The sequence below is a fragment of the Cetorhinus maximus genome, chromosome 5 (assembly GCF_964194155.1).
Source record: "Cetorhinus maximus chromosome 5, sCetMax3.hap1.1, whole genome shotgun sequence".
Classification (NCBI taxonomy): Eukaryota; Metazoa; Chordata; class Chondrichthyes; order Lamniformes; family Cetorhinidae; genus Cetorhinus; species Cetorhinus maximus.
In genome coordinates, this window is record NC_135883.1 from 171,870,256 (window position 1) to 171,893,648 (window position 23,393).

Consider the following 23,393-nt stretch of genomic DNA (forward strand, 5'->3'; position numbering starts at 1 on the left):
ATCAGGAGCAAGGGCCTGGCAGCAAGGGGCAGCAGGATCTCTATAAGGTCAAGAGGCTGGTGAACATTGTCCACTGCAACAGTGAGCATTGGCCTGACCATGGGCGTATTGCCAGCGGCATTCTTACCTAGTGATGAGCGAAAGGCAATGTCAGAGGCATCCTTGTATGTCCCAGGATGTGATTGCTCACATCTGCCAGCTCCTCCAGTATGAGCTACAACCCCGAGAACTCAGGAGCAGTGCGGAACTCCTCGCCTGCAATGAGTGAATGTCTTTCCGGGTGCCCTTTAAATATGGTGCCAGGGCCTTCAACCCCATGATGTAATGGCAGGACGGGCGACTTCCTATCTGCCCCGCCATGAGATTTGTCAAGCTCCTCACAGATGCATAATCAATGAGCTGAAAAATGGAAGATTGCGCATATTCACCTGCCCCACTTTCCAGCAAGAATCGCACCGACTTTCCCGCCCACCACTGGGTTTAGACCCTAGAATGGAAGATTCCACCCTATGTTTGCTGTCAGGAACACCAAAACCCTCCGAAGGAGGTAGCTGCCCTGGATGACTCCACACAAAACAGAAAGCACTTTGACACTTGGTTCAAGTCTGCTTGACAGGGTGATGAAAAAAGCTTCAGTTGTGGTATTCAAAAGGGAATTAGATACAAACTTGAAGAAAAAAAATGCAGAGATCCAGGGAAAGACCCAAGAAGTGAAAATACCTGAATGACTCTTCAACACAGACGGCATAGACTCCATGGGTCTTCTACACTGTAATACTCTATATCCTGATTAAAACGTTTAAAATGATTAAAGGATCTGATAGGGTAGAGCAAAACTATTTTGTCTTGTGGGAAAAACAAAAACAAGAACAACAGGGCACAATCTTAAAATTAAAGCTAGGTTGTTCAGTGTTGTCAGGAAGCATTTCTTCAGGTAAAGGGTATAGGAAAGCTGGAACATTCCCCCTCAAAAAACTGTTTCGTCCAGGTTCATTGAAAAACTCAAAACTGAGGTAGAGTTTTGTTAGGAAAGGGCATTAAGGGATCTAGATTAAAGATAAATGGAGTTGAGGTACGGGTCAGCCAGGATCTAACTGAAAGGCAAAACAGGTTCAAAGGGCTGAATGGCCTACTCTGTTCCTATTGTTTGTGAGTGCATTCATTTCAGTTGCTCCCAGTTCTATGTGAAGTCCTGCCATCTTTCGCTCCCCAGACTAATCTGTGTGGGCGGGCCTCCCCTCTCCCAGCCTTTCACAAGTGCGCAAGCAAGGTTTCTCATCCCCTCATGGCTCCACAATATTAAAAAGTTAGATATTCTGGTCCATTAGCAACCTCTATACAATCCCAGATCTCCCCTTCCCTTTAGCTATAAATCCTGGAAACCTTATGGAATAACCAAAATTACCATGTAAACAGCTCTGGCTAAGGCGACGCGGGCTTTCTGTCCACCACTGAGGGTCACTCCGCTCTCACCAACTTCTGTCTGGTCACCATTCGGCAGAACCTAGATCCAGGTAATAGAATTGAAATTTCTCTTGTCAGCTCTAGATCATTGTAATTCACATCTTTAAATAAAGCCAGCATTTGGTGATTCAATAGCACCTTCCACACCTGCAACCTCTGTCACCTTGAAGAACAAGGGCAGCAGAGGCATAGAAACTGCAATTTCCCCTCCAAGTCATACATCATCCTGACAAAAAAGCAAAATACTGCAAATGCTGGAAATTTGAACTAAAAACAGAAAATGCTGGAAATACTCAGCATGTCTGGCAGCATCTGTGAAGAGAAAAACAGAGAAATACATCATCCTGACTTGGAAATATATTGTTGTTACTTCATTGTCCAAGTCAAAATCCTAGAACCTGCTCTCTGACAGCGCTGTGGGTGGACTACAGTAGTTTAAGAAGGCAGCTTACACCCACCTTTTCAAGGACAATTAGGCATGGACAATAAATTATGCTGTTGTCAGTGACACACACATCCCAAGACTGAATTAAAAATGCAATTAAATTTATGGGGATATAATGAAATTTTAGGATCAGGAATAGATTATAAGGCCCAGGAAGCCAGACCTTTTTCTGACAAATCTTAACCATCCAAATCTCAACCCCTTCTCTTCAATTGCCTTTTGACATCTGTAACAAATATGCAGACTTATGCTTATACCAAATTGCTTTGAAATGCTTGTCATAAATTCATGCATGCTGAATTAGCTGGTAAAAACAAAAAACTGCGGATGCTGGAAATCCAAAACAAAAACAGAAATACCTGGAAAAACTCAGCAGGTCTGGCAGCATCGGCGGAGAAGAGCAAAGTTGACGTTTCGAGTCCTCATGACCCTTCAACTGAGGACTCGAAACGTCAACTTTGCTCTTCTCCGCCGATGCTGCCAGACCTGCTGAGTTTTTCCAGGTATTTCTGAATTAGCTGGTGGTTGATCCATTTTGAACATCTAGAAACCAGGTAAAGTTATAAAATTACCAAGCATCATCTGTTTGGAGTGTAATATCCTGGAACATGACTGTTTCCAAGTTTCTGCCTACAAGCATCCAAAAGCAACCTTCAAGAGACAGGGCGGAATTTTGCACAGCTTATCTGCTTTGCACTGCATTGGAGCGCTGTGCTTGGCTGCAGTAGAGAGCTTCAGTTGGAGCTTGGTGACTTAGGGAGTTTAAGGGTTAAATTAAGCGTTAAATTTTATCTAAAGTCTAGTCTTTCTTTAATTTAGCAATTAACTAAAAGTTGCTGTTAGGTTTGGAAGAAGGTGAATTTTAGTCCAGCCTTAAAATGGTGCTCATACAGGCTCTGCTTGCAGCTACAACTAGCTAATTAGATAACTGGCTTAATCAGGTTTTCAGAACCAAGGTTCAGAGAGTATAAAAGTAGACTATCTTATAGTGCAGACAAAGTCAGTACTGGAGCGCTGTGTTTGGCTGCAGTAGAGAGCTTCAGTTGGAGTTTGGTGACTAAGGGAGTTCAGCGATAAGGGAGAATGTGCTCCTTTCTTTTTCTACTTTGCTCAGAAAGAAGAGCAGCAGCCATGTTAAGTAGTAATGGTGAGTAAATTAGAAAAGTGCAATATTTTTAAAGTTCCTATATTGGATTTAACTGTGAGTCGCCAGGAATAAGGGAAACTTAAGAGCCAATATAATAAAGTAATATAAATAATCCAAAGTAGAATAAAGTTAACGTAAGGAAAGTAGAGTGAAGACATGGCAAGGCAGCTCAGTCAAGTGGAATGCGTGTCCTGTAAAATGTGTGAAGTCATGGACGCTACTGATGTCCTAAACAACCACATGTGCAGGAAGTGCTGTCAGCTGCAGAAACTTGAGCTCTGGGTTTCAGAGCTCGAGCAGGGGCTGGAGTTACTGTGGTGCATCCGCGAGGCTGAGAGCTACATGGATAGCACGTTCAGAGAGGTGGTCACACTGCGGCTTAAGGGCCTGGAGACAGAGACGGAATGGGTGACCACCAGGCAGTCCAAGAGAAGTAGGCAGATAGTGCAGGAGTCACAAATCGGTTTTCCATTTTGGAAGCTGGTGAGGGTGCTGGTTCCTCAGAAGAGTGCAGTCAGAGCCAAGTTTGTGGCACCACAAGCGGCTCAGCTGTACAGGAGGGGAGGAAGAAGAAAGGAAGAGTTGTAGTGATAGGGGATTCATTGGTTAGGGGAACAGACAGGCGTTTCTGTGGCCGTAGACGTGACTCCAGGACGGTATGTTGTCTCCCTGGTGCCAGGGTCAAGGATGTCACAGAGTGGCTGCAGGACATTCTTCTGGGGGAGGGTGATCAGCCAGAGGTCATGGTCCACATTGATACCAATAACTTAGGTAGGAAGGGGGATGTGGTCCTCAAATCAGAGTTTAGGGAGCTAGGTAGAAAATTAGCAAGCAGGACCTCCCAATGTAGTAATCTCCGGATTGCTCCCAGTGCCATGTGTCAGTGAGTACAGAAATAGGAAGATAAGGCAGATGAATGCGTGGCTGGAAAGATGATGCAGGAGGCAGGGCTTTAGGATCCTGGGACAGGCTCTGGGGGAGATGGCACCTGTAAAAGCCGGACGGGTTGCACCTGAGCAGAGCTGGGACTGAGTTCCTTGCGGGGCATTTTGCTAGTGCTGTTGGGAGGGCTTTAAACTAACTCGGCAGGGGTGTGGGAACCTAGAAAAAATATTAGAGAGGAATACCAGGGTGTACAATATACTGGGATGGACAGATAGCACTGGTATAGAGAATAGTAAGTTAATAGGTAAAGTCAGGGTAAGGGAGAAAGTAACAAAATCTAAACCAGGGTTACTATGCGTATATGTGAATGCACGGAGTATAGTAAATAAGATTGGGGAGTTACAGGCGCAAATTGCCAAGTGGAAATATGATGTTGTGGCGATAACAGAGACCTGGCTCAAGGAAGGGCAGAACTGGGTGTTAAATATTCCCTGGTACAAAGTGTTCAGAAGAGATGGGAAAGGGGGAGGGGTGGCGGTATTGGTTAAGGAGAGCATTGCAGTGCTGGAGAAAGAGGATGTCCTAGAGGGTTCAAGGACAGAATCAATTTGGCTAAAGCTAAGCAACAAAAAGTGTGCAATTAGATTGCTCGGTGTAGTCTGCAGACCGCCAAACATTGAGAAGGACGTAGAAGAACAAATCTGCAGGAAAATTACAGACAAATGCAGGCATTATAGAGTAGTTATAATGGGGGACTTCAATTACCCGAATGTGTAAAGAGCAGAGAGGGGCAAAAGTTCCTAAGATTGCGTTCAGGAGAATTTTCTACAGCAGTATGTGTCCAATCCAACAAGAAAAGACGCACTGTTCGACCTGGTTCTTGGAAATGAGGTGAGCCAAGTGCATCAGGCGTCAGTGGGGGAACATTTAGGAGACAGTGATCACTGTATTGTACGCTTTCGGATAATGATAGAAAAGGACGATAGGCAATCTAGAGTAAGAATAATTAACTGGACAAGAGCCGACTTCAATGGGGCAAGAACAGAGCTGGGCCAAATATACTGGAACGAAAGATTGGCAGGAAAAACTGTAGCTGGACAATGAGCTACCTTCAAAAAAGAATTGGTTTGGGCACAGTCAAAGTATATTCCATCAAAAGGGAAAGATAGGACAAATAAATCCAGAGCTCCCTGGATGAAAAAGGAGATTGAAATTAAGATAAAGAAGAAAAAGTACGCTCAAGCAAGTGTATGTAGAAAATACAATTGAGAACCAAGAGGAATACAGAAGGTCCAGAGGAGAGGTGAAAAAGCATATTAGAGAAGTGAACAGGGATTGAGAAAAGACTGGCAGCCAACATTAGGGGAATCCCAAAGTCTTCTATAGGCATATAAATAGTAAAAGGGTGGTAAAAGGAGGAGTAGGGCCAATTAGGGACCTAAAAGGGAACTTACACTTGGACAAAGGGGCCATGGCTCAGGTATTAAACGAATAGTTTGCATCTGTCTTTACCAAGGAGGTAGATGATACCCAGGCCATGGTGACAGACGAGGAAGCTCTGTCACTTGAAGGGTTCAAAATTGATAAGGGGGAAGTGTTGAATAAACTGGTCAGTACTTAAAGTTGACAAGGCACCGGGACCGGATGAAAAGCATCCAAGGATATTGAAGGAAGTGAGATTAGAAATTGCAGAGGCACTAGCCGTAATCTTTCAGTCTTCCTTAGACTCAGAGGAGGTGCCAGAGGACTGGAGAATTGCAAACATTACGTCCTTGTTCAAAAAAGGTTATAAGGATAAGCCCAGCAATTACAGACCAGTCAGTTGAACTTCAGTGGAGGGCAAGATTCTAGAAGTAATTATTGAGGCTAGAATTAGTATTCATATGGAAAAATATGGGTTGATAAGGAAGAGCCAGCATGGATTTCTGAAGGGGAATTAGTGTTTAACTAACTTGCTGGAGTTCTTTGAAGAGTTAACAAAAAAGGTCAATGAGGGTAATGCTGTTGATGTGGTGTACATGGACTTTGAAAAGGCATTTGACACAGTGCCACACAACAGACTTGTGAGAAAAGTTATTGCTCATAGAATAAAAGGGGACAGTAGCAACGTGGATACAAAATAGGCTGAAAAATAGCAAGCAGAGAGTAATGGTCAATGGATATTTTTCAGGCTGGAGGAAGGTTTGAAGTGGAGTTCCCCAGGGGTCTGTATTGGGACCCTTGCTGTTCTTGATATATATTAATGATCTAGACCTTGGTGTGCAGGGGACAACTTCAAAGTTTGAAGATGATACGAAGCTTGGGAGTGTTGTAAACTCCGAGGAGGACGGTGTGGAGCTTCAAGAGGACATAAACAAGTTGGTGGAGTGGTCAGATAGGTGGCAGATGAAGTTCAATGTGGAGGAGTGTGAGGTGATGCATTTTGGTAGGAAGAATATGGACAGACAATATAAAATAAGGGGTGAAATTTTGAAGGGGGCGCAGGAGCAGAAAGACTTGGGTGTATATGTGCATAGGTCATTGAAGGTGGCAGGAGAGGTGGAGAGAGCAGTTAATAAAGCATAAGTATTCTGGACTTTATTAATAGGGGCATAGAGTACAAGAGCAAGGAGGTTATGCTGAATTTATATAAGGCATTCGTTAGGCCTCAGTTGGAGTAGTGTGTACAGTTCTGGGCGCCACACTATAGGAAGGATGTGAACACATTGGAGAGAGTGCAGAAGAGGTTTACAAGAATGGTTCCAGGGATGAGAAACTTCAGCTATGAGGATAGATTGGAGAGGCTGGGACTGTTCTCCTTGAAGAGAAGAAGGCTGAGAGGAGATTTGATAGAGATGTTTAAAACCATGAGGGGGCTAGACAGAGAAGATAGGAAGAAGCTGTTCCCACTCATAAAAGTATCAAGAACGAGATGGCACAGATTTAAAGTGATCTGCAAAAGAAGCAAGTGTGACATGAGAAAAAACTTTTTCACACAACGAGCGGCTCGGGTCTGGAATGCACTGCCTGGAAGTGTGGTGGAGGCAGGCTCAATCGAGGCATGCAAGAGGACATTAGATGATTATTTGTTTCTATTCAATGTGCAAGGGCACGGGGAAAAGGCAGGGCAATGGTACAATGTCATAATGTTCATTTGGAGAGCTGGTGTAGACATGATGGACCGAATGGCCTCCTTCTGTGGCGTTAAAATTCTGTGATTCTGTTGTTGGCCAGAACAATAGTTAGTATTTAGAGTGTTTGGGAGGATTATGCTCAAGACTGCACTGTTAAATGGATAAAGTGAGCACTAATGCACTTGACAGCCTTTTCTCATCCTCCTCTTGTACAATCAGAAGATTAATACAGATGAGGAAAGTGTGTTTATGGATTTACACCTTTTGTGCTGCTCATTGTATGAGATACTTAGAAAAGGTCAACTCACTAAACCTCCTTCGAAAGCACCTACCAAACCTATGACCTCAGCTACCTTACATCCTTCCAAATTGTGGTGACAAGAACAGGACGCAAAGCTTGCGAAAGATTCAACTTCTCTGTTTTTGTACTCAACACCCTAAGTAGAAACCAAAACTCCTCTGTGCATTGCAAACTAATCTCTCAATATGTCCTGCCAACTTCAAAGATCTATGGAAATGAACCACCAGGTCTCTGTGCACCTGAATACTCTTTGCAACTGTGCCATTAAGTCTCTCGTGCCTGTCCCTCTCCATTCTGCCAAAATTCATCACCTCACACTTCTCTGTATTAAATTCCATCTGCTGCTCATCTGCCTTTCTGCTAGCCTATGTCCAATGACAGTCGGTTGGTATCATCCTCACTGTCAGCCACAAGTTTGGTATCATCAACAAATTTTGAAAATTTATTCTCTATTCCAATATCCAAATAATTGATGAATATCAAAAAAAAGCAGTGGTCCTAGCACTGAACCTTGGGGAACACCACTGTTGACCATCCTCAAGTCTGAAAAACAATTATTAATCATGACTCACTGCTTCCTGTCCTTAAGCCAATTTCTTACCCAAGCTGACACTGACCCCTTTATCGCCTGAACCACAATTTGTTAACTAGACTTTTATGTGGTACTGAGTGAAATTCTTTCTTAAAATCCATGTCGACAACATCCACCACATTCTCCTCATCAACCTTCTGTTACGTCATCAAAAAATTCAATTAGTCAAACCAAATCTACCTTTTACAAATCTGTGCTGGCTCTCCTTAATTAACTCAAACCTTTCCAAGTGCTTGTACATTCTTCCTCGATTATTGTTTCTAAAACTTTACTCATGACTGCTGTTAAACTGACAGACCTACAGTTACCAGGTACGTCCTTACACCATTTCTTGAGTAAGAGTTTTACATTTGCAACTCTCAAATCCTCTGGAACCTCCCTGGTACCTAGGGAAGATTGGAAGATTATGGCAAGCCCTTCAGCTATCTCCACCCACACTTCCATTAGCATCCTCCAACAAGAGAGAATCTAACCATCTCCCCTTGACATTCAATGGCATTACCATCGCTAAATCCCCCACAATCAACATCGTGGGGGTTACCATTGACCAGAAACTGAACTGGATTAGCCATATAAATAGTGTGGCTACAAGAACAGGTCAGAGGCTAGGAATTCTACAGAGAGTAACTCATCTCTTGACACCCAAAGCTTGTCCATCGTCTACAGAGCACAAGGGAAAATGTGAAATTATCCACTTTGGCAGAAAGAATAGAAGAGAAGCATATTATCTAAAAGGTGAGAGATTGCAGAGCTGTGAGATGCGGAGGGATCTGGGTGTCCTAGTGTATGAATAACAAAAGGCTAGTATGCAGGTACAGCAAGTAATTAGGAAAGCTAAAAGAATGTTATAATTTATTGCGAGGGGAATTGAATACCAAAGTAGGAAGGTTATTCTTTAGTTGTACAGAGCACTAGTTTTGTTTTTATTCATACATGGGATGTGGCTGAGCCAGCATTTATTGCCCTTGAGAAGGTGATGAGCTACCTTCTTGAACCGCTGCAGTCATGTGGTGTTGGTACATCCACAGTGCTGTTCGGAAGGGAGTTCAAGGATTTTGACCCAGTGACAGTGAAGGAGCAGCGATATATTTCCAAGACAGGATGGTGAGTGACTTGGAGGGGAACTTCCAGGTGGTGGTGTTCCCATCTATCTGCTGCCCTTGTCCTTCTAGATGGTAGTGGTCGTGGGTTTGGAAGATGCTGTCGAAGGAGCCTTGGTGAATTCCTGCAGTGCATCTTGAAGATGGTACACACTGCTGCTATTGTGCGTTGGTGGTGGAGGTAGTGAATGTTTGTGGATGTGGTGCCAATCAAGCGGGCTGCTTTGTCCTGAGTGCTGTCAAGTTTCTTGAATGTTGTGGGAACTGCACTCATCCTGGCAAGTGGGGAGTATTCCATCACATTCCTGACTTGTGGCTTGTAGATGATGAACAACCTTTGGGGAGTTAGGAGGTCGATTACTCGTCGCACAATTCCTAACCTCTGACCTGCTCTTGTAGCCACAGTATTTATATGGTTAGTGCAGTTCAGTTTTTGGTCAATGGTAGCACCCAGGATATTAATAGTGGGGGATTCAGTGATGGTAATGCCATTGAATGTCAAGAGATGGTGGTTGAATTCTCTCTTTCGGAGATGGTCATTGCCTAACACTTGTGTGACGCAAATGTTACTTGCCACTTGCCAGCCCAATCCTGGATATTGTCCAGGTCTTGCTGAATTTGGACATGGACTCCTTCAGTATTTGAGGAGCCACTGAATAGTGCTAAACATCATGCGATCATCAACGAATTTCTGACATTATGATGGAAGGAAGGTCATTGATGAAGCAGCTGAAGGTGGTTGGGCTGAGGACACTACCCTGAGGAACTCCTGCGGTGATGTCCTGGAGCTGAGATGACTGACCTCCAACAACCACAACCATCTTCCTTTGTGCTAGGTATGACACCAACCAGCGGAGAGTTTTCCCCGGTTCCCATTGACTCCAGTTTTGCTAGGGCTCCTTGATCCCACGCTCAGTCAAATGTTGCCTTGATGTCAAGGGCAGTCACTCTCACCTCACCTCGAGAGTTCAACTCTTTTGTCCACGTTTCAACCAAAGTTATAATGAGGTCAGGAGCTGAGTGGCCCTGGCGGAACCCAAACTGGGCATCAGTGAGCAGGTTATTGCTAAGCAAGTGCCGCTTGATAGCACTGTTGATGGCCCCTTCCATTACTTCACTGATGATGGAGAGTAGACTGACGGGGCGATAATTGGCTGGGTTGCATTTGTGCTGCTTTTTGTGTACAGGACATACCTGGACAATTTTCCACATAGCCGGGTACATGCCAGTGTTGTGGCTGTACTGAAACAGCTTGGCTAGGGGTGCAGCAAGTTCTGGAGCACAAGTCTTCAGGACTATTGCCGGAATATTGTCAGGGCCCATAGCCTTTGCAGTATCCAGTGCCTTCAGCCAGTTCTTGATAACATGTGGAGTGAATCAAATTAGTTCAAGACTGGCATCTGTGATGCTGGAGACCTCCGGAGGAGGCCGAGATGGAGCACCCACTCAGTACTTCTGGCTGAAGATTGTTGCAAATGCTTCAGCCTTATCTTTTGCACTAATGTGCAGGCCTCCTCCATCATTGAGGATGAGGATATTTGTGGAGCCTCCTCCTCCAGCGAGCTGTTTAATTGTCCACCACCATTCACGAATGGACATGGCAGAGCTTAGCTCTGATCCACTGGTTGTGCAATTGCTCAGCTCTGTCTATCGCTTGCTTCTTATACGGTTTGGCAGGCAAGTAGTCCTGTGTTATAGCTTCACCAGGTTGACACCTCATTTTTAGGTTTGCCTGGTGCTGCTCCTGGCATGCCCTCCTGCACTCTTCTTTAAACCAGGGTTGATCCCCTGGCTTGATGGTAATGGTAGAATGGGGATATGCTGGACCATGAGGTTACGGACTGTGTTCGTCTATAATTCTGCTGTTGCTGATGGCCCACAGCACCTCATGGATGCCCAGTCTTCAGCTGCTAGATCTATTCGAAATCCATCCCATTTAGCACAGTGGTAGTGCCACACATGATGTAGGGTATCCTCAATGTGGAGGCGGTACTTCGTCTCCACAACGACTGTGCATTGGTCACTCCTACTGATACTGTCATGGACAGAAGCATCTGCAGCAGGCAGGTTGGTGAGGATCAGGTCAAGTATGTTTTACCTGTTGGTTCCCTTACCAACTGTCGCAGACCCAGTTTAGTAGCTATGTCATTTAGGACTCAGCCAGCTCATTCAGTAGTGGTGCTACCGAGCCACTCTTGGTGATGGATATTGAAGTCCCCCACATAGAGTACATTCTGAGCCCTTGCCACCCTCAGTGCTTCCTCCAAGTGGTGTTCAACATGGAGGAGCACTGATTCATCAGCTGAGGGAAGGTAGTACGTGGTAATCAGCGGGAGGTTCCCTTGCCCATGTTTGACCCGATGCCATGAGACTTCATGGCATCCGGAGTCGATGTTGGGGTCTCCCAGGGCAACTCCCGCCTGACTGTATATTACTGTGTTGCCACCTCCGCTGGGTCTGTCCTGCTGGTGGGACAGGACATACCCAGGGAGGGTGGTGGTGGTGTCTGGGACATGATCTACAAGGTATGATTCTGCGTGGATGACTATGTTGCTTAACTAGTCTGTGAGATAGCTCTCCCAATTTTGGTACTAACCCCCTGGTGTCAGTAAGGAGGACTTTGCAGGGTCAACAGGGCTGCGATTGCCATTGTTGTTTCCGGCGTCTAGATCGATGCCGGGTGGTCCCCGGTTTCATTCCCTTTTTGTGTCTTTGTAGCTGTTTGTTACGACTGAGTGGCTTGCTAGGCCATTTCAGAGTCAACCACATTGCTGTGGGTCTGGAGTCACATGTAGGCCAGACCAGGTAAGTACGACAGATTTCCTTCCCTAAAGGGCATTAGTGAACCAGATGGGTTTTTACAACAATCGACAATGGTTTCTTGGTCATCATCAGACTTTTAATTCCAGGTCTTTTTTTAATTGAATTCAATTTTCACCATCTGCTGTGGGATTCAAACCTGGGTCCCCAGAGCATTACTTCTGGGTCTCTGGATTACTAGTCCAGTGACAATACCACTACGCCATTGCCTCCCGCTCACGAGTGAGACCACATTCGGAGTACCGTGTACAGTATTGGTCTCCTTATTTAAGGGTGTAAATGCGTTGGGAGCAGTTCAGAGAAGGTTTACCAGCCTAATACCTGGAATGGGTGGGTTGTCTTATGAGGAAAGGTTGGACAGGCGAGGCTTGTATCCGCTGGAGTTTAGAAGAGTCGGAGGCAACTTGATTGAAACATATAAGTTCCTGAGGGGTCTTGACAGGGTGGATGTGGAGAGGATGTTTCCTCTTGTGGAAGAATCTAGAACTAGGGGTCACTGTTTAAAAATAAGGGGTCACCCATTTAAAAGAGAGATGAGGTGAAATTCTTTCACTCAGAGGGTCGTGAGTCTTTGGAACTCTCTTCCTGAAAAGGTGGTGGAAGCAGAGTCTTTGACTATTAGGCAGAGGTGGATAGATTCTTGGTAAGTAAGGAGGTGAAAGGTTATCGGGGGTGGGTGAGATGCAGATTTGAGGTTACTATCAGATCAGCCATGATCTTATTAAATTGAGGAGCAGGCTCAAGGGGCTGAATGGCCTACTTCTGTTCCTTCTTATGTTTTTAAGTCACGGAATACTCTCCACTTGCCTGGATGAGTGCAGCTCCACAACACCCAAGGAACTCGACACCATTCCTCTAAGACACAAACACCCAACAGGAAAGGTGAATCACCATGGCTACCAAAAAGTAAAGGTTGCATTAGATCAAAGGAAGTGGCTTGTAAGGTTGCCAGGGAATGTTGTCCAAGGATTGGGAGCATTTTAATTCCAGCAAAGGAGGACCAAGAAACTGACTAAGAAAGGGAAAATAGAATATGAAAGCAAGTTCACGAGTAACATAAAGGTGGATTGTAAAATCTTCTTTCGGTATATGAAAACTAAAAAAGTAGTAAGGACAAACGTGGGTCCATTACAGGTGGGGACAGCAGAATTTATAACGGAGAATAGGGAAACGGTGGAGAAACTTAACAATTACTTTGTGTCTGTCTTCATGGAGGAAGGTACAGAAAATCTGCCAGGAATACTAGGGAACCAAGGGACTTGTGAAAATCAGCAACTGAAAGAAATTAGTGTTAAGAAAGAGGTAGTACTCAAAAAATTACTTGGATTAAAGATTGATAAATACCCTGGACCCGATGAGCTACATCCTAGAGGCTGGAATTTTCTGTTTTTGAAACTAAGTGCAGTGTCAGGCGAGTTCCGTGGTGCATATCCCACTGCTTAGAATGGAGGGAAATCGCAGTCGATTCTGCATTTGGAAGCTCAATAATTATGCCCAGGTGAGTATCACACCAAATCAGCCGGCAGGTCAGGAGCTGACTTGTCTACCCCACTGTTACTCAAGGAGTCGCAGGTCCAGGCTCCACATTTAAATGCTGCCCATACACACACATCTCACTCTCTCCAGCCCACCTGTCTCCAGAAGACCATTAGAGATGTCTTCCAACCAAAAGAGAAAGGCTGCAAGCCAAAAGGAGGCAGCACCACGCTTCAGCCAAAAGGTCCTCCAGACATGGATCAGAGGATCAGGCACATAGGGATGTGCTCTATCCCAGGGTCAACTCCAGGAGGCAAAAGCAGCCTCATCTCTCCGGCCTGGGAGGCCATCGCTAAGCACGGTTAGCTAATGCACCCAAACATCATCCAGTGCAGGAAGAAGGTGAATGATCCACTTCACCAGGATGAGTCATCATTCAGCTCCCTCAAATATTAAACTCTCATTATGGCATTATGCAATCCAAGGGCTACTCTCTTCAGGGGTCTCACACAGCCATTAGCAGGGGACACGTATCATCACTGAGTGTCTCATGTGTCTTTCACCTCACCACCAGCCCACCTATCATGCTGCGCACACTCCTTCCTCAGGCCCTTGTGTGGTGAACCCTTCTGGGGTTCACCACACAAGGGGCATGCATCTTACCCAACCTCAGCTACATCCTTTCTCCTCACATTCCTTTCTGTTATCTGCATCAGGGAAAGAGTGCAGACCGTGGGAGGGACGTCCAACATCGTGACCCTCATGGAATTCAAGATCGCTGGGGAAGATTGCTGCTGTGGGAAGGGGAGATCCGATTGTCTCAGCAACCTAAGATGGATCACACCTCCATCAGTTCATCACATCACAGTAAGTGACATTTTTTTTTATTCATTCATGCCACGTGGGCATTGCTGGCTAGACCAGCATGTATTGCCCTTGTTCAGGGGGCACTTAGGAGTTAACCACATGTGAAGTCACACATGGGCCAGACCAGGGCCAACTGGGTAAGGATGACCATTTTCCTTCCTTCAAGGGGATTAGTGAACCAGGTAGGCTTTTAAACAATCAACATCTCATGGTCATCATTAGACGTCTAATTCCAGATTTTTTTTTTAATTCAAATTTCACCATCTGCTGTGGTGGGGTTCGAACCCGGGTCCCCAGGGCATTACCCTAGATCTCTGATTTACTAGTCCAGCGACAATACCACTACGCCATCACCTCCCCACACGTGTAATCTGCATGCTCATCAAATAAAACTCTCTCCTCTCTCTTATAGGTACCAGCACATTGAGGCCCAAAAGGCCACCCACCATGTGCCAGCCCCCAGACCATGTCCGAAGCTGAGGAAGATCCATCACAGCACTCAGCTGAACCCCCTACCAGTGCAGAAACACACATCTCGGTGGGGCATAGTTCTAGATTAAGCTCGGGCTGACTTTCTGAAGAACACCTCACTGACACGTCTTCGCAGCAGTCGGAGGCAGGGACAGCCCAAGTCTCCGGCACTCAGGACTGCTGGAGACCGGCCAATGGATCAGCCCGAGTCAAATGATGACCCTCTGCAAGTGGCCATCAACTCAATGCTGGAGATGCAACAATTGGCGGTGGAACATCAGACGGAGATTCGGCAGTCACTCAGCAGACTAGAGCGAAGGATGAAGTCTGTCCGCGTTCTTTCTGATGTCATGGCCCTGACATGCAAGCACCTCAAGGTCACCATGGGAAGGTTGGCGACCACCATAGAGACCTTGATCCAGCAGGTTTTGCCTGATTTGCACTCAGCCCCGGACTCCATGGTCATGCACCATGGTGGGCACCATCAATGTGTAGGCGAAATGGGGTCAAGGTAGCTTGATATGCACCTTCTCCTCAAGGAGTCCGGGTGGGACCCTTGGGCACCCAAAGAGAGAATGATCATCATCCAGACACCTTGTGGGGGGGCTCATCTCAGGACACTCCAAGGGTATCCAGCCACTCAGAATCCCCTCTGCCTGTGACTCCATCCACTCCATCTGCACAGGCCGAAGAGGGTGCACCTGCCTCTGAGCAGGAAAGCCTTATCAGGCTGGAGCCCTTTAGGCCTCAAGCCACCAGAGGACGTCTGCCAAGGTCATTACAGACATCAGGACGTAGCAATCAGCAGGCTGCCTCCATCTCTGCTGCGGATGTCAGGGCAGCACCCAGGTGTAGTGGTAAGGTAAGGGAACTTAAATATAGAAATCACTTTTAGGTCATGGATGTGCACTGTAAAAATATTGCACTTTTGTTAATACATCTGATGTTTATATGAATGGCGTGGTCAACTGAATGCGTTGTGATTATGAATCTTCTTATTTCGAGTATTAGCCATTCTCCCACTCAGTGATAGTCACCCTCTGTGAGATTCACATTCACATGCTGTCAACCTCACTGAAATTGGTTCCGCACCCTTGTGTGATGTCAGGGAGATGTGTTAAAATCTTTATTGGAAGTGTGTTCTCAATGAGCTTGTAATCTTTCTTCCTCTCGATACACCATTGTGCAAGAACAGCTCAGCAATCTTGAGGGATTACGGCAGTTGTGTCTCCTCAGTGGTAGTGATAAAGGACAAGACATGAATGGGAGGAGGAAATCCCCAACCATGTCCTCATCTCAATGGTCGCTGTAGCTTCTCATTTATGTAGTGACAATGGTTTAAGTCAGTTTTTGCAGCATTCTCGTTGTTGAGTGGACTCTCATTTCCCAGAGCGAGTACATGCAGGGTGTACCTCTGACCTTCTTGGAGATCATGGCCTGGTGAATCATGAGACTCAAAGGTGAAATTCTGAATGCTGAACTAGCTCTCGATGTAACTGGGTGGGCATCCCAAAAAATGCAATGGAATGGCATTAAGGGCCAGGAGAAATGTGACCATCTCCCCTTGCCTTCACTTTACTCCTCCTGGAATCTGGTAACAATTAAAATGGCACAGGCAGGTCTCCCAAGTCTTGCTTCCCCGATGGTATTGTGTTCAAACTGACCCTCATCACCCTCTTAAGGTTCCTGGGCCTCCTGCTGCCCATCCCCTGAAGATCTCTCATTCTCCTCCATTTCACCCTCTGGCAAGGGATCAACCCATTGCAGTGCCAGGTTGTGAAGGGCACAACACTTAGTGATGATGTGTGAAACTCAATTGGGAATGTACTATTGAGCGCCACCTGAGCAGTCCAAACACCAGAAGCGTGTCTTCAGAATGCCAATGGTCTGCTCGATTAGGGACCGTGTGGAACTGTGTTGTACTTCTCCTTCGAAAGGCTCTGAGGGCGACACACTGGTTTCATCAGGCAGTATTTCAGTGGAAACCCCTTATCCCCAAGCAGCCATCCCTGTAGATGATCAGGCGCTTCGAACATCTGAGGCACCTGGACGTGACTCAGGGTGTATGAGTCACGGCAACTCCAAGGATATTTGGCACAAACGTGCTTCTGATGATCACACACCAGTTGATGGAATAAAAGCCTTTACAGTTGATAAACATTAGTGGCTGCTGCCATGGAGCCCTCAAAGCCACCTGGGTGCAGTCTATTGCACCCTCCACTCTTAGGAAGCCTGAGATAGCTGCAAAGCCATTGAATCTCACCAGCCTAGCTATCTTCAAGTTTTTTTTTTAATTACTCATTCATGGGATGGGGGTGTCACTGGCTCGGCCAGCATTTATTGCCCATCCCTAGTTCAGAGGGCATTGCTGTGGGTCTGGAGTCACATGTAGGCCAGACCAGGTAAGGATGGCAGATTTCCTTCCCTAAAAGACATTAATGAACCAGATGGGTTTTTACAACAATCGACAATGGTTTCATGGTCATCATTAGACTTTGAATTCCAGACTGAATTCAAATCCCATCATCTGCCTTGGTGGGATTTGAACCCAAGTCCCCAGAGCATTACCCTGGGTCTGTAGATTACTAGTCCAGCGACAATACCACTATGCCATCGCCAAGTGTAAACCTAACAGTGATGTGCCTTACTGAGGAGGCCATCTGTGACCTCCCTGATGCATCGATGTGTCGTGGTCTGCGAGATACTGCACACGTCACCTGTGGATCCCTGGAATGATCCACAGGCAGAGAAATTGAGCGTGGTGATCACCTTCAAGGCCACTGGCAGGGAGTAGCCTCCCACTCCACGGGGTGTTAGGTCCTCCCAAAGAAGGTGGCAGATGCAATCCACCAGGGCTCGGGACAAGCGCAGGCCTGAACGGCATTGTCTCTCACTCATGTGCAAATAGGAGATTCTTCTTCAGTATATCCTAGGTCTGGCAAGTCACCTCTGTTGTCTGGGTCTCTCCTCCTGGTGCTCTTATTCTTGCTTTGGCTCCCCTGCACCCTGGACCTCAGGCGGGGTCTCCTGCTAGAGCTGCACGTGGCATCGCCTCTCCCTCCTTCTGCTTCTCCACTGCATTAGAACCCTCAAAAAGACAGCATTGAGCCCTGGATGCATATTTGCTTTAGCCTTCTTCTGAAATGAAAGATTAACATGTTCAATGATTAACGGATCTACATAGTGAAGCTCACAATCCGTTACCATTTGTAATGGTCTATCGTGGTGTCTACCCTACTGGCTTTAGTGCTGATGCAGCATTGTATCTGAAGCTCTAACACACACATCAGGTGACCAAGATGCCATCCCTGATGTGAATCGCTCAATGGTTGGAGGAAGCTTGAATGACATGCACTACCTAACCTAGCTCATTGCTCCAATCTCTGATCTGGCATACTAATTATCAGTAAGTTGCTCATGATTAATGACTGGATGCCCTTTGACCCATTAGGAATGCCAGTTCTGAAAAGCATATGACAGTCCTCCAAGGATGGGATGTCATATATGCAGCACCTGTGCCTCCTTAATGGTTGCCTGCATTCCCAAATTTCACATTCCTATGTTAATGTTGCGGTGCAGTGACTGTGATGTTAACCCACTGATCTCTGAATATCCCTGTTACGTAGCTGATAAAGACATTGACTTCCAATGGCTATCTTCGCAAGGAGGGCTTCCTCCTTTCTCTCTAATCAGACTCCAGTTACACTTGTGGTACCAGCAAGTTAGAGGGCACCTCCAAAAAGGGCCCCTTAGTCCAGCAATGCACTCCTCCCACATTACCTCAGACCCCAACCATTCAGAATCACTTCTACTCGCGATTTATAACTGTGCCATAACTTCAATAGAGCAAGATAGTTCTGCACTACTATTTCGAGACCAGCTTCAACGCTTCCTCTCTCACTGTCCACATCCCAGAAATGTACCTGGAACCTCATGATGTGACGGTAGAGCTCTCTCCTGTTATTCCCCAGCCTCACCCACTAATACTGGATCCCATAGTTGTTGTGGTCAACATTCCTACCCTTCCCCCTGAGCCCATCACTGCTGACATGCCCATGTCCATGAGGACCTCACCCCCTCCCCACCTAGAGGCTGTGTGCTTCGTCATCTACTGAGGAGGACCCCTTATTATGTTTTCCTCAAATACAGGCTGCAGATGCCTCCCAATAACCATAACCATTCCATCTGCAGCCCAGTGCAGAGACAGGAAAGCCCATGGACAGTGATTGTAAAACACCCTGCACACCAAGCTGTGCATTATCCTAATTGAGCACACAGCCCTTGCCCCTCCCTGGAATTGGGGTACAACATGTGTGCCATGCATAGCCCTGCTGCACCACCCGCTGCACCCCATGACAGTATCAGCTCTCTTACTCTTGACTGAGAGTTCTACAGACCACAGAATGATCTCTACTCTGACTCCTGACTGTAATTCCAAGGAGTGTCTCTACTCCCTAACTCCTGTCTACAGAGCCCCAGGACTGTCTGTACTCTCTGATTCCTGAGTGCAAGCCCCAGACCAAGAAGTTTGGCTTTCAGTGCTCCCCAGTGCCCTCATGACTGAAGATGACACTGACTCCCTTCTCAGCAACACCACCTCCACCTTGAGTATCCATGCGACACATCCCTCTTGTGCCATACTAACATACACACCCACTTTCCTATTCCAGAATCTGTGTGCATCCCTATCCATTCATACATGTGGTATCCATCCACTCCTTGTTTGTCAGTGTTACAGTTTCCCTTGTCGGGCTCCAGCTTCCCAACCGTCTGTCTCCCCTCTGCCTTCCATCGTTCCTCCTTCTCCTTCACCCTTTTGCAAAGCCTTCCTTCCCCTCCCCCCCGCCCCGCTCCCACCCTGATTGAAATGTTGGTCTCTGAATGCTCAGCCCTGTATGAGTACCAGTGTACAGTGCTGTCCTCCTGGACAAGGGTGTCACCCACCTGGGGCAGACCAACACTACAAGCCCCAGGTTGCAATACTGGTCTCTGTCTGAAAGTTGAGCCCTGCCTGAGTACTGGTGTACACTGGTGTCCTTCTGGACTATGGAGGCAGCTACCAGGAGCAGACCAACCCTGCACCCCCAGTTGTGTGGCATTCCAACGAGACCGGCACAGCACTGTGGCAGGAAGACTACGTATGTTGCACTCCTCAAAGTGGTGAGAGAAGTGAGGTCCCACCTGGGCACACCACTCTTTTTCATATGAGATTCAGACCAACGCTTAGAAGGCGGCACGTTATTCCAGTGAGCAGCTGATTTAATAAGCATTCAGGAGATGGTAATGAATGCTAATGGCATTCATACCAATAGGCAGTGGGATACCCGACCCGCCATCGGGAGAATTGCAAACTGTTTTCATGTCGGCAGGATTCCAATTTTTTGGCTCCCAATAGATTCTCCGCTCCCGCCTGCCACAAAACCGGCCGTGGGCAGGATGCGAAAATTCCGCCCAGAATGCTGAAGGAGGTGGCTGGATAGCAGATGCACTGATGGTTATCTTTCAAAGTTCTATAGATTCTCGAAAGGTACCTGCAAACTGGAAAGTAGCAAATGTAACCACACAATTTACAAACGGTGGGAGAGAGAAAACAGAGAACTACGACCTGTTAGTTTGACGTCAATGGTAGGGAAAATGTTAGAATCTATTATAAAGGACGTGAAAACTAGACACTTAGAAAATAATGACATGATTGGCCAGAGTCAAACATGGATCTATGAAAGGGAAGTCATGTTTGACAAACCTGTCGGAGTTTTTTGAGGATGTTACTTATGGCAAGGATAAAGGAGAACCAGTGGGTGTGGTGTATTTGGATTTCCAGAAGGTTTTTGATAAGGTCCCACAAAGTCAACGAAATTAGAACACGTGGGATTGGGGGTAATACAGAACTTGAATATTGCTGAAAAAAAGAGATCTTTTGTCAAAGCTTTTTGTATTTCTCGTCAGGACAATTCGCAAGAGATACCAATGTCAGGGGAAACAGCACATTAATACTGTATGAGAAGAGAGCGCAGATTGGTTGGCAAGTGCACTCCATGGCAATGCCTCTACCAATCAGATTATTTAGAATTCTCTACCCAGGGCAGTGGAAGTTCGATCACTGAGCATGTTCAAGTCAGAAATTGATAGGTTTCTGGATACTATTGACATCAAGGGATATGGGGATAGTGCAGGAAAGTGGGATACAACCTTAAGAATTAGGAGCAAGAGTAGGCCACTCAGCCGCATGAGCCTGCTCCACCATTCAATAACATCATAGCTAATCTGGATGTAACCTCAACTCCACATTCTCATCGACCTCTGATAACCTTTCACCCCCTTACTCATCAAGAATCTATGTAGCTCTGCTTTAAAAATGGACAATCCCTTATTTTTAAACAATGACCCTAGTTCTAGATTCTCCCACAAGAGGAAGCATCCTTTCTACATCAAATCTTATGTGTTTCAATCAAGTAAACTCTTACTCTTCTAAACTCCAGCAGATACATGCTGAGCCTGTCCAAACATCTGCCCATTCCAGGTATTAGTCTAGTAAACCTTCTCTCATGACACGGAAGTAGATGATCAGCCATGATCTAATTGAATGGCAGAGCAGGTTCGACAGGCCAAATGACCTACTCCTGCTCCTATGTATGTAAGTACCATCCATGAAAAAGCAGCCCCCTTGATTGGCACCCCATCCGCCACCTTCAACATTAACTCACTCCACCACCGGCGCACAATGGCAGCAGTGTGGACCATCTACAAGATGCACTGCAGGAACTCACCAAGGTTCCTTCGACAGCGCCTTCCAAACCCACGACAGCTACCTTCGAGAAGGACAAGGGCAGCAAATACATGGAAACACCACCACCTGCAAGTTCCACTCTAAGCCACACACCATCCTGACTTGGAAATATATCACCGTTCCTTCACTGTCACTGAGTCAAAATCCTGGAACTCCCTTCCTAACAGCACCGTGGGTGTACCTACACCACATGGGCTGCAGTGATTCACTGCAACCTGCTCAAGGGCAATTAGGGAAGGGCAAAAATGAATTTACTTTTTTATTTATTCCCATGAGCGGATAAAAATCTGGATTGCAAGTCAAATTGCCGTTACTTTGATGGTGGGGCAGCAATGGGAATTGGGCAGAGGGGTCTATGTTGAGGATTTTCTAGTGAGTGCTGGCCTTCACATTGTATCCACAAGTGAAATTTTCACTACAGATTTAGAAAGGGGGCGTTTCAGTAAATTGCAGTAAAATTACTCCACTTCCATCAGTTGAATCTGGATCATTACATTTTGAATTACTCTTTGCATTGCATAAATTATAAATATAAATTATAGATTCCATACATTAAGATCCTCTGAGAGTGCACAAGCCTCGATTGCTTCTTGGTAGTACTTGGCGTGATATTTACTTCCAAAAAGTATATTCTCCCGGACAGTGGTAAACTGAATCCAGGGCTCTTGAACTGCCAGGCCAAAACCTTCCTTTTGCGTTGAGACATACACTTCTCCATCACGCCTACAGAGAGTAAGGGAAGAGAAAAACCAAACACTCAGTATGGAATATAAATCCATTCTACAGCTCCAAAAATCTCATGCAGCACAGAAACCTGACAAAGAACTTATAGTTTAAATGGGAAACATCCAAAGATAAAGACTCACTCAGAGATTGAGTCAATATCAACCATACAGAAAAGGGAGATCCAGGGTTGAATTATTGGTGGGAAAAATGATCAGCACCAGAGGCCAACCTGGGGCTGGGGTGAGGAGAGGAAAGGTTTTCACACACCAATTGCTGACTTGGTGTTTTAATATTAAGTAAGGGTAGGATTGGGTTTTGTTGTGAGGCACCTTATGGTTGAATAACCTGCCAATACTCCATGTCTAGATTCACATTTAAAGAGTGGATCCTTTGCTGAGATACCAGAGAGTGAGGTACTCATGAAAGTGCACTTCAGTAAAATTCAACACTTAATGGAGTGGGAGGCTGGAGAGAAAATTGGTCAAGAAAATAAACATTTTTGTAAGGGAAACCTTTTTGAAGGAGACTGAGAGAATAGCAGCGCTGATTCCACTTTGTCCAGATTTACGCAGCTGTAAGGAGCCAATGAATGAGTCAAGGAGATAAATCCTTAATACAAAACTTTTAGCAAAGGTTTCTCAATAACACAACAGATGATTTTCCCCTCATTGCCATGCCAGTACCTATAAGATCTGGTGCATTAAAATAGACTCAAGCACTTCATACCCTGCCCTCCACACCAACATGTAGCCCTTTTAGGCTGTCCAATGAAAATGCTGTTCATATGTAATAGAATCACCCGAACCATGTTCACCAAGAAAACATTTCAACTTCTCCAAAGGATCACACTGATGCTATGTGATAGGATCCCTATCACTCCTCAAACTTGTACAGCTTGTGACATGGTTGACCACACCATCCTCTGCTAATACCTCCTCATTGCCATCCAGCTGGGTGCGATTTCTCTTACCTGGTTCCATTCTTATATATTTAATCTTAGCTAGAGAATCACCTTTTTTTAAATTATTCATTCATGGGATGTGGGCGTCACTGGCCAGCATTTATTGCCCATCCCTTGTTCAGGAGCATTTAAGAGTCAACCACATTGCTGTGGGTCTGGAGTCACTTGTAAGCCAGGTCAGGTAGCCAGGTAAGGAGAGCAGATTTTCCTTCCCTAAAGTGAACCAGGTTTTTGCAAC

General features: G+C 45.9%; 1 protein-coding gene across 3 annotated transcripts in view; it reads right to left on the bottom strand.

Moving 5' to 3' along the window:
• The window catches only part of abcc10 (ATP-binding cassette, sub-family C (CFTR/MRP), member 10), a 235,541-nt gene that overhangs the window by 122,159 nt on the left and 89,989 nt on the right, over nt 1–23,393 (bottom strand). For all 3 annotated transcript variants that reach the window (XR_013576686.1, XM_078542808.1, XM_078542807.1), the window contains 2 exons: nt 22,020–22,191; nt 1,406–1,504 (listed from right to left, as the gene is read on the bottom strand). Coding sequence is in view for 2 of the 3 variants with exons in the window: in XM_078542808.1 (XP_078398934.1) it covers nt 1,406–1,504; nt 22,020–22,191 (271 nt within the window). In the remaining variant the exon portion in view is untranslated. The remainder of the gene's footprint in view (nt 1–1,405; nt 1,505–22,019; nt 22,192–23,393) is intronic.